Source organism: Mandrillus leucophaeus, unplaced genomic scaffold (genome assembly GCF_000951045.1).
Source record: "Mandrillus leucophaeus isolate KB7577 unplaced genomic scaffold, Mleu.le_1.0 Scaffold54, whole genome shotgun sequence".
In the NCBI taxonomy this organism is placed as follows: Eukaryota; Metazoa; Chordata; class Mammalia; order Primates; family Cercopithecidae; genus Mandrillus; species Mandrillus leucophaeus.
In genome coordinates this window covers 525,578-536,676 of record NW_012105808.1, presented here as the reverse complement: position 1 = coordinate 536,676, position 11,099 = coordinate 525,578, and the positions used below count along the sequence as shown (strand labels likewise).

Below are 11,099 nucleotides of genomic sequence, written 5' to 3'. Positions count from 1 at the left end.
GAGGGAGGAGCACAGTCCGCAGGGAGGGAGGAGCACAGTCCCCAAGGAGGGAGGAGCACAGTCCACGCTCGCACCCTGCCCCTTTGGTCTGCACTGCAGAGGAAGATGCCAGGGGCATGGGCTGAGCTCCTGACCCCGGGATGGACCTCTCTGTGCTGACGAGGGTCACGGGGAGGCCCAAGCTGCCCTGTCCACTGCCCCTAGGTGACCTGAACAGTGCAGAATGCTGAGCAAATCAACGCTCTTTCCAGGGAAGCGGAATCCAGAGTCAGAGCCTGTTCCTCCACTTTTGAGAGGCGCCAGGACGTGCCTCCCGCTTGCCCAACCCTCCAGACTCGGGACTCAGGGCTGGGCTCTCTGCGCGTGCACTAATGCCACAGCACAGGATGGCCAAGAACAGGACCTCTGTCCCCTGTCCCACATGGGCGCCACCTCTAAGCCTGCCTATCATGGACCGTTGTCCATGGTGTCCAGGTGAACGCCCCGGGTGGCCCTCGTGGGACCACATGAGGCGCAAGTCTCCCACAGGATCACCAGATATAAAGAAGTTCCCCGTGCGATGTGAATTTCAGGTATGCAGCCAAGGCTCCTTTTTAGTGTCAGTATAGCCCAAATACTGTTGGGATATACTGGTACTAAACAATTACTCCTAATTGTTTTCCTGATGGTCAAGCTCACCCTAACCTCACAGTCAAACTGAGTCTCCCACATTTTCATTGGCCAAAGGAAGTCCTGCGTGCCCTTCTATAAGGGTGAGGGCGTGGGACGGTGTCCTTGGCCTCCAGGAGCCTTCTCTCTTGGTATTTCTAACTGCAGGTCTTTGGTTTCTGTCAGGCAGGACCGTATGACACTGCTTTAAAGCAGGCGAGTGTCAGGGATTCCACTCAGCCTCCCCTGCTCCCTCTGATCCCTCTGATGCCTGAATACATCGCTGACTTCTCACAGGGCACACGCTCCACTAAGACGGAGAGCCCGGAGCTGGCTCATCCATAGGATGGGGGAGCCCGCCGTCTGACGGGGGTGTGACATGGGCCGCCGGGCTCTGTGTGGCGCTGGCCCTGCCCCCAGCTCTCTCGTGGGCGGTGTGGTCCCAGCCCTACCTGGGATGTAGATGTCCACGGGCACGATGCGGTCGCAGCCCCTCACCACCGAGTAGGAGTAGTGGTAGTAGCCTCCTCCGTTGGCGCAGCTGTCGGGGAGGGGACGTGAGGGAAGCGTGCTGAGGACCTGCCTGCCCACCCTCCCTCTTCACAGCTGTGGGGGAGGTGCCGTGAGGAGCACCTGCCGGGGACCTGCCCTGTCCACCCTCCCTCCACAAGGCCTCGCCCCATCCCCACCCGCCTTCAACTGCAGGCCAGGCACCAACGAGGCTGGAACTTGTCACGGAGAAGCAATGAGCAAACACGTACAGGCTCCCTGAGCCTCCGTGGGACCAGTGGGGCGCAAGCACGCGTGTGGCTGCCAACTCGGGGAAAAGCGCTCCCCTCCCGAGGGGGCTCCTGACCATCGATTCCTGGGGCTGGGAAGTGTCGGATCACATGTGTCAACAAAAAGCCACTTCAAGCAGCCACAGTGCCAACACCCAGCCCCTGTCTATGGGGCGGCTGAGCCTCACGCCAGGCCCTCGCCCGATTCCGGCTCTGTCGGTGAGGTGCTGGGGTCCACCCGGGGAAGGGAGCTGGAAACCCCAGGCGACCACACAGACTCCACTCCCAGCACTGCTTCCCACAGCCGTAAAAATGGACATAACCTGAATGCCCAGCAGTGGGAGACGGTTATGAAAACTCTGGAATATTCTAATTCTCTGTTTAGAATTAGATCAGTAATATATCCACACAGTGGGATATTATTCAGCCAAGAAAAGGAGCGAGGCTCGGACACAGGCCACCGCATGGATGCGCCTTGAGGACGTCATGCTCAGTGAGAGATGCCAGACACAGAAGGCCATGCAGTGTGTGATCCTGTTTCTGTGAAATGTCCAGGAAGGGCCCATCCACAGAGACAGGGAGGGGAGGTGTGGGCACTGGGGCTCGGAAGGGGATGCAGAATGACTGCTGATGGGGACAGCGTTTCATTTGGGGGTGATGAGAATGTTCTGGAATTAGAGGTGGTGGCTTAAAAACCACTGAACTGCTCGCTTTAAAAGGGTAAACTTAGCAAGACCCAATCTCTAAAAAATTTAAAAAATTAGGCACAGTGGAGCACATCTGTAATCCCAGCACTTTGGGAGGCTAAGGTTGGGGGATCGCTAGAGCCCAGGAGTTCAAGGCTGCAGTGAGCTACGACTGCACCACTGCACTCCAGCCTGGGCAACGCAGTGAGACTCTGTCTCTAAAAAATAAAAATAATAAATACTGACTGGGCGCGGTGGCTCATGACTGTAATCCCAGCACTTTGGGAGGTTGAGGTGGGTGGATCATGAGGTCAGAAGATCGAGACCATCCTGGCCAACATGGTGAAACCTCGTCTTTACTAAAAATATAAAAATCAGCCAGGCGTGGTGGCGGGCGCCTGTAATCCTAGCTACTCTGGAGGCCGAGACAGGAGAATCGCTTGAACCTGGGAGGTGGAGACTGTACTTAGCCGAGATCGTGCCACTGTACTCCAGCCTGGGCGACAGAGCTAGACTCCGTCTTCAAATACATAAATAAATAAATACTTTAAAATGTTAAGAGACTAAATATCTTTCAATGTTATGGGGAAATGACTAAAAATGATGGCAAGGCCAGGTGCGGTGGCTCACGCCTGTCATCCCAGAACTGTGGGAGGCCGAGGCGGGCAGATCACCTGAGGTCAGGAGTACAAGACCAGCCTGGCCAACACGGTGAAACCCCATTTCTACTAAAAACACAAAAATTAGCCGGGTGTGGTGGTGCGTGCCTGTAATCCCAGCTACTTGGGAGGCTGAGGCAGGAGAATGGCTTGAACCCGGGAGGCGGAGGTTGCAGTGAGCCAAGATCATTTCACCGGACTCCAGCCTGGGTGACAGAGCAAGACTCTGTCTCAAAAAAAAAAAAAAAAAGAAAAAAAACTTATGGCAAGTTGGAAGGCTGAGATTATAAAACCATCTACAGCACTGGTCATCACTTGTGTGTGGGTAAAGCAGAGAACTGGGCGGAATGTGGGGTCTGTGGCGTCGGGGTGGACGGGAGCAATCCTTCTGGGGAGAGGACCCCCAGTCTGCCTGGGGTGGAGGCACCAAGACGGCTGAAGGGCAGAGCTGGGACCACGTGGGATTTCACTGAATGTAAATGACACTTTTGATAAGCGCCATTAGAGCACAGCCAGGCCAGCACTCGCGCCACTTCTGTCCCTGGAGACGCCCCGCCTTGCACTCACCTCCCCATGGAGATCACGTAGCGCGGCTCCGGCATCTGGTCGTAGACCTGGAAGAGAGGCGGGGTCCATGCGCAGCTCACTCTGGGGGCAGCTGGGCGGCGGGGAAGAGGCCTACCTTGCGGAGCGCTGGGGCCATCTTGTTAGTGAGCGTGCCGGCCACGATCATGACGTCGGACTGGCGCGGGCTGGCGCGGAAGACCACGCCAAAACGGTCCATGTCGTAGCGGGGTGCGGCCATGTGCATCATCTCCACGGCGCAGCAGGCCAGACCGAAGGTCATGGGCCACAGAGAACTCTGCGGAGGCCAGGCTCGGGTCAGACGCCACCCCTGGAGCCCCGCGTGGCCCGGCGTGAGATTCCACGTGGAGCACCTAGAACCCCCGGCTCATGTCCCGGGGGGGCAGCCGGCAGAGGTGAGAGGCACAGCGGCTCCTGCAGGTGGCCTCCTGGCCCCAAGAGGGTTGTAAAGCGCGCCCCACCAGCCACGTTCAAAATAAAATAGAAACGGGTGAGATCTGTCCTCATCACACAGTTCCCCAAACCCAGTGTATCCTAAGTCCCACCATTTGAGCAGGGGGCTCCAGCCACTCTCTTGAGCGTGTGGGCTGCAGGCGAGTAGCAGCGCAGGTCTAACCGGGAACTCTCTGCCTTAACTAGATCTGGGTCTGCAGACCAGGTGCGATGCCTCCGGGAAGCCCTCTCAGATCTCCTTGGCCACTCCCTCCCCTCTCCTCCATCCACGTGGCTTCTCATTTCCCCCACGGTTCCTGCTGTCCCTGCACGCAGCTCTGAGACCTGGCAGGGGCCTCTGCTGCATGTGTTGATGGGTGACAGGGCCAAGCTACAGAGCGAGGCAGGGCTGCCCGGGCAGAAATGGCCAGGCTCACCTGCCCGCCAGGAGCCTGTGTTGGGATGGCCCGTGGCCATTCTCGGGTTCCCTCCATTAGAAACTATCCTGCAGTGGGCATCCCTGTCTCGACCACTGCGGCCCTGGCAGGACGCTCACCATGGCATTGTTTAGGAGACAGAAAACAAAAGGACACAGTGAACGTCCATCAGTGGGGCATTGTTGAACCCGGGCTGTCGCGGCGAGTGCCGCAGGCGCTGGAGGGAGCTGCCCGTGCCCACGCTGCAGGGGGATGGCAGGGGCTGTGTGGGGGCTGCTGCCACAGGCAGGGGAGGCTTTAGACGGGTACTGAGAAGGATCTACTGCCTTCACACGCGCTCCTTTTAACTTAAAACACCATTTTCACCTTAAAAGAGAAACAAGAGGAACTCGCAGAAGCCAGAAAGACAATGACGGAAAGGGAGGGGTCATTTCAAGCAGGGTCTGAATACTCAGATGGAACCACAGGCCACCAGGCCAGCACAGGGGCCTCCGGGAGGGTCCAGCCTGCTCCAGGCCGCAGGGGTGTGTGTGCATCAGTGTGTGTGCCTGTGTGCATGCATGCGAATATGCGCACATGCATGTGTCCACATAAGTACGTGTGTGCGCGTGTGCATGTGTGCGCATGTGTGTGTATGTTTTTGTGTGCGCGTGTGCGAGTGTGTGGATGTGTGTGCATGTGTGTGTGCTAGTGTGTGTGTGTGTGCACGAGTGCGAGTGTGCGTGTGTGCACGTGTGCGTGTGTGCATATATGTGCATGTGTGCCTATGTGTGTGCATGTGTGCGTGTGCATACGTGTATATGTGCGTGACTGTGCGTGTGGTACATGTACACACGTCTGTCCATACATGTGAGCTTGCATGCACATGTACTCGTGTGCATGCATGTGTTGTGTGTGTCCGTGTCTGTACATTTGTGTATGTGTGTGCCTGTGAGTGTGCAGAGGCCCTGGCGCTCCAGGAGGGCCTGCAGCTCGTAGTAGACTCACCCGGCGGGCCCAGTTGACGAGGTCATCCAGCTTGGCCACCACATACTCGCCCCGGCTGCTGGGTTTGGGAACCATGGCTCCAGCCTTCGGCAGGGCAGGCTGGGCGCTGTCACAGAGACACATGGGCACAGGAGGCGTCAGCCACGCAGGTACTTCCCAGAGGCGGATGCCGGCCCCCACGGCCACTGCCAGAGGCCTGGATCCACATGAGGTCAGGGACTAGGCTGTGCGACCCCTTCCCTGCCCCATCCAGGCACCCCTGTGGCTGCGGCGCTGATGCAGAAAATGAAGGAGGGGCGGGGGGGGCAGGGGGTACGGCCTCCCCTAGAAGGCCAGCTTCACCTGCTTGGGCCATCGGTGGCCACGCTCTGATGGACATCTCGTGCCTGCACAGCCGCGCCCACGCTGGAGCTACTGGGAGATGGAGCGCGGGTCAGTGGCCGTCCCAGGCCCCTCCGACTCCCCCAGCCACACTCACTGTTGTCCTGCTTCTCCCCTCCCTGATGCGGGACTGCTCTCGCCTCTGCCCATCAGCACTTGGGCCACTGGTCAGAGCCCCTGGGGCCATCTGGCCACTGCCCTGACTCCGAATGATGGCCCAGACTTGAATGGAGTTTCTTTTGTGATGTACCCAGCAGGTCAACAGTGTCCAAGCAAGGACGGTCCCAGGATCATCCACAGAAGGAAACTGGGACCAGGCCTTCCACATGTGACCAAGGTCAGATCCCTGGGTATGCGTCCTCACCGCCCTATCAGTCGCCTGGGTCTCCAGGAGGCCTGCCCGTGGCTGCCATCTGCACAGAGCTCACAGAATGCCTTCCCATCACAAGTGGCGGTGAGCTCTGACGGTGCTGAGCCAGGCCCACAGGGTTTTCCTCCTGACTGTCCAGCCTTTGCCACTGCATGGACTGTTCCAGGGAGGGTCCCAGCACATCACGTGCAGCGTGCAGACTGTCACCTGCATCCTTTCCTTAACATACACACACGTGACCTTCATAAGGGCCCGCCCCCTTTCGTCTGGCGCTGCTGAAGGCCCCTCCCAGCTCAGGGCTGGAGACTCAGGCACTCACCGCAGACCAAGGATCCGGAAGCCGCGCAGGCCAGGAGCTGCAGAGAGGACCACAGGGGTGGGGACAGTGAGCCGTGGGGACAGTGAGCCGTGGGCAGCACCAGGGGCCACCGATTCAGGACCCCTGGATGGGCCACAGGGCCAGCCTCCAGGCACTTCCCCGTCAGACTCCTGCCCGCACGGCCTAGCTCTGACCCCACCTCAAGTACCACTTAACAAACATTAGGTAACAAGGGGGTTTTCAGAATGTGAGCGACTCTTAGTCCCCTGCTTGAGACCCCATGACCCCAGAAGAAACCCAAACGCTGCCCCGTCTCCCCGCCCTGGCGATATTCACCAGTACCTGCTGCTCTCCTGCCCCAGGGCCTCCGCGCCGGCTGCTCCCCTGCGGGGGACACCCCGCCTCACAATTGCACACCACTGGCCCCTTCTCATGAGGCAGGTTTCAGCTCAGATGCCCGGGGCGTCCCGCCTACACCAGCACCCCAGGTCCTCCTGTTGCCGGCACCCGGTTCTATCTCCATCTATGCGTGCTTGTGGGGTGCCTGCCACCCTGGCAATGCCAGGGCCTCCCTGGGTGCCCAATGCTCGTCCTGGCCTCAGTTGTGCCTGACAAGCGTGTGCTGGGTGCTCCAGGCCCTGGCTGGTGCTCGGGGATTTCCCACGCAGCTGAGCACAGGCCCCATCCTCCAGGAATCTAGTCGGCTGAGCAGGCAGGGCATTGCCCACGTCAACCTACACAGCAACGCGCCCCTAGAGGAGCCAGCCTCAAAGGAAGCACAGAGGAGGGAACGCGCCTGCACGAAGGCTCCTGGGAGAGCCTTCCCGAGGCGAAGGCTGAGGCCAGAGCAGGGCCTTGCCACACCCAGGGGCACTCTGCGGGGGGAAACGCCTGGAGGTGCCAGGAATCCTGGCTCACAAGGAAGAAGCCAGAAAGGCAGGCTTGGTGCTGGTGACAGCTAAACTGTGTCCCTCCACTTGACCTGTATCTGAAGCTCTAACCCCAGGACCTCAGAATGTGACTGCTTTTGGAGAAGGGGTCTTTAAAGGGATCATTAATGGCGGGGCGCAGTGGCTCACGCCTGTATTTCCAGCACTTTGGGAGGCCGAGGCAGGTGGATCACTTGAGGTCAGGAGTTTGAGACCAGCCTGGGCAACGTGGTGAAACCCCGTCTCCACTAAAAATACAAAAATTAGCTGGGTGTAGTGGCGGGCACCAGTAATCCCAGCTACTTGAGAGACTGAGGCAGGGAGGTGGAGGTTGCAGTGAGCTGAGATCGTTTCACCACACTCCAGCCTGGATGACAGAGGGAGACTCCATCTCAAAAAATAAAATAAGGGTCATTATAATGTGCAGTGAGGTCATGAGGGAGGGCCCTCATCTGATATGACTTATGTCCTTGTAAGAAAAGGCTTTCAGGATACAAACACGTACAGAGGGAAGATGCAGGGAGCAGATGGCCATGGGCAAGCCAAGGACAGAGGCCTCAGCAGGAACCAACCCTGTTGACCCCCAGTCTTGGCCTTCCAGCTGCCAGAACTATGCGAACATCAGCTTCTGTTGTTTAAGCTGCCCAGGTGATGGTACTCTGTTGCTGTGGCCCCAGCAGATGCGGGGTGAGGCCCAATGGAGAGGCTGTAGGCAGCTTCCAGGGACCAGGACCAGGGTTTGACGCCTCCAAATGCAGCCGTTTATGGGGCCTTCTCCTGCCTCTGAGCCCCTCCCTCACCCCAGCCTTAGCCTCATCCCGGGTTGCTATTTCCCATGGCCCTGTCCAGGCCACAACTCTCTGAAGGACACAGGCCTGTGACCTACTTCTTGGCATGCCTGAGGCTGGGCACAGCAGACAGGCTAACTGCCCAGCTCCAGGCTCTGGTGGGAGCTGCCCCACTCCAGGCGTCAGTTTCCCAAGCTGAAAATTCTGGACTTTGGAAAAGCTCCTAGCAGAGGAAATGCTCTTCTGAGAATTTCTGAGGTGATGGGATTCTGTGCCTCTGGGTCCGGCTTTTTTTTTTTTTTTTTTTTTTTTGAGAACGGAGTTTCACTCTCGTTGTCCAGGCTGGAGTGCAATGGTGCGATCTTGACTCACTGCAACCTCCGCCTCCTGGGTTCAAGCGACTGTCCTACCTCAGCCCCCCCAGTAGCTGGGATTACAGGCATGCATCACCACACTCTAAATTTTGTATTTTTTGTAAAGACGGGGTTTCTCCATGTTGGTCAGACTGGTCTTGAACTCTGGACCTCAGGTGATCTGCCCACCTTGGCCTTCCAAAGTGCTGGGATTACAGACGTGAGCCACCGCACCGTGGGCCAGGCATTCTTAACAAGGGGCCTGGTGAGGAACTGTGAACTTGCTTGGAATAAAAAAACAAAATGTCTTTGTTGTCTTACGGAAAAAAATGTCTTCCATCTTATGGAAAATTAGCCCTTTGTTCAATTCTTAGTGTAGGCCGGGTGCTGTGGCTCACGCTCAGGCCTGTAATCCCAGCACTTTGGGAGGCTGACGTGGGAGGATTCCTTGAGCTCAGAAGTTTGAGACCAGCCTGGGCAACATGGCAAGACCCCCATCTATACTAAAAATACAAAAATTAGCCAGGCATGGTGGCGCACACAGCTACACAGGAAGTGCCAGAAGCCGGGAGGCAGAGGTTGCAGTGATGAGCCAAGATGGTACCACTGCACTCCAGTGTGAATGACAGAGGCAGACTCTGTCTCAATAAATAAAAAAAAAATAAAAAATTCTTAGCACAAACAACAAAATATGGCAGTATTAGCAGGACCTGTAACTTTTCACCAAGAGGAATCACAGAGGGTTCCTAGCCATGGTACAGGGGTTGCAGACCTTTCCGTATGGTCAAAGCCTGATTTGCAATTCTCACTCCTTCCAAACCAGTCGTAGTTAGTTAGACCTGCCGCTAGATCGCGTTCATAAGGAAAGCGCTTAGATTACTAAGCAGCCAATAAGGTTTCAAGACAATCTTTTAATGACTGCCTCTCCGTGTAACTGATTTCCTTGCAATTCTATGGATTTTATTCCATGCATTATAATAACTTTATCTGAGCAGGGGTCCGCAGGCTTCAGCTGATCCCAAAAAAGTCCCTGGAGCGGGACAGGCTGAGATCCGCTCTGCGAGAGGCCCTTACCCCACAGGGTTAGGGAGGGAGGTGGAGGGTCCAGCAGGGTGGTGTGGATGCCCTGGGTCCTGTTTCTTTCCAGGCCCGGCCCTGTAACTTCGAGGACTCTCGGACCCTCAATGGGCCTCAGTTTCCCAGCACGTCAGGCAGGCCACGCTCTCTCCGGGGCATCTCAAGGGCAGCCTCGCGGGCCGTGCCCTGGTCTCGGGGACGTGAGCGGGACCCCTCCAGCCTCCGCCCCGAGCGCCCTCCTGAGGCTGGGGGCTTGCGTCATGACCTGCCGGGTCTCGGTTTCCCCGACTGTACCCTGGACGCAATAACGGAGACCGTTCATCGCAAGCCGGGCGGGAGCCCGAGGAGCGGCCGGCTCTGAGAAGCCCGGAGAGGACGGCGGCCACGATGCCGGCACCGACCCACGACGCCACCACAGCACCCGAGGCTCCCACGGCCCCAGACCCGCGCGGCCCCACACCCGCCGCCGGCGCCCGGCTCACCTGACAGCGCCGCCATCTTGGCCTCGGCCTTCAGACAACCTCCGAGGTCCGTCCTCCTTAGCGCTCCGGGTCCCCGGGGCCGTCGCCCAAAGAGGCTCGGAGCGCGTGCGGAAACCGGAACCCAGAGCCAATAGGTTCCGCTGCGCTTTTGGCCTCCGAGGTCGTGCCTGCGCCGTGCAGCCCCGGATCACCCGAGACGGAAAGGTCATCGGAGTGCGCGCGTGGGGGCCGCGGGTCTGCGGCATCCCGACAAAAACAGATGGGACACTCTAGTTATTACAGGGGGGCAAAAAGTCCCCGCGCGTCCCTGGGTGGGCTCGAACCACCAACCTTTCGGTTAACAGCCGAACGCGCTAACCGATTGCGCCACAGAGACAGCGATGCGGCCCGGCGCCCGGGGAGACCTTATAAAGTATGTGCGTCCTGCTGACGCGAAATGAGCTACGCCTGCGCGGGGAAGGCGCTGCGCGGGCCGGAGTCGCGGCGAGAGCGACCCCTGCCGCTCAGCCGAAATAGCTCAGTTGGGAGAGCGTTAGACTGAAGATCTAAAGGTCCCTGGTTCGATCCCGGGTTTCGGCAAAAATTTTAGCGCCCCCTGAAAGGATTGGTCCGGCTGCCTCGCAGCTATCCCGGACCCCTCCTCGGAACATCATCCTATTCTGCAGAGGAGGAGTCAGGACGTGGACTCATCCCAAGGTAGAAGGGCTCAGACCTAACAACCCCAAAGCCACCTCTTCCCACCCCCAAGAGGTCATGATTTCAGCCCAAACTTCCCCCTTCCCTGACAAACCCTCGATTTTTCCATCTTGCTTAAATTGCTAAGTTTACAGCCCGTACTAATTACATAAAAACTAACACTAAATGCCCAAACTAGCAACAGAGTTTGCAGAACGCTTTCTGCATGCATATCATCAAATTTTCGTAATTCCACTGGAGGTTTTTTTCTGCCGGTTTTATGATTACGAAAACAGAGGCGAAGGCCAGCGCGGTGGTTCACCCCTGTAATCCCAGCACTTTAGAAGGCCGAGGCAGGCAAATCACCTGAGGTCAGGAGTTCAAGACCAACCTGGCCCATATGGTGAAATCTCATATCTAAATCCCAGCTACTCGGGAGGCGGAGGTTGCAGTAAACTGAGATCATGCCACCATACTCTAGCCTAGGCAACAGAGCGAGACTCCATCTCAAA

The 11,099-nt window shown here is 57.7% G+C and overlaps 1 protein-coding gene and 2 non-coding genes across 5 annotated transcripts in view; 1 reads left to right on the top strand and 2 right to left on the bottom strand.

The window, feature by feature from the left end:
- The window catches only part of NDUFS7 (NADH dehydrogenase (ubiquinone) Fe-S protein 7, 20kDa (NADH-coenzyme Q reductase)), a 12,216-nt gene extending 1,892 nt beyond the window's left edge, over positions 1–10,324 (bottom strand). The window contains exons 1-8 of one of the 3 annotated variants that reach the window (XM_011997406.1): positions 10,243–10,324; positions 9,913–10,148; positions 6,284–6,320; positions 5,556–5,624; positions 5,214–5,319; positions 3,455–3,634; positions 3,340–3,386; positions 567–1,189 (exon numbers count right to left, since the gene is read on the bottom strand). In XM_011997406.1, the coding sequence (XP_011852796.1) occupies positions 940–1,189; positions 3,340–3,386; positions 3,455–3,634; positions 5,214–5,319; positions 5,556–5,624; positions 6,284–6,320; positions 9,913–9,928 (705 nt within the window). In that variant the 5' untranslated portion in view covers positions 9,929–10,148; positions 10,243–10,324 and the 3' untranslated portion in view covers positions 567–939. Of the gene's footprint in view, positions 1–566; positions 1,190–3,339; positions 3,387–3,454; positions 3,635–5,213; positions 5,320–5,555; positions 5,625–6,283; positions 6,321–9,699; positions 9,805–9,912 lie in introns of those variants that run through there. The other 2 variants (XM_011997407.1, XM_011997408.1) reach the window with 2 other exon arrangements.
- On the bottom strand, positions 10,215–10,288 carry TRNAN-GUU. The gene has a single exon. It is a non-coding gene; the product is annotated as a tRNA-Asn (tRNA).
- A 94-nt stretch (positions 10,325–10,418) lies between the features above and the next one.
- Positions 10,419–10,491, top strand: TRNAF-GAA. Its single transcript has one exon. It is a non-coding gene; the product is annotated as a tRNA-Phe (tRNA).
- Positions 10,492–11,099: the final 608 nt, after the last annotated feature.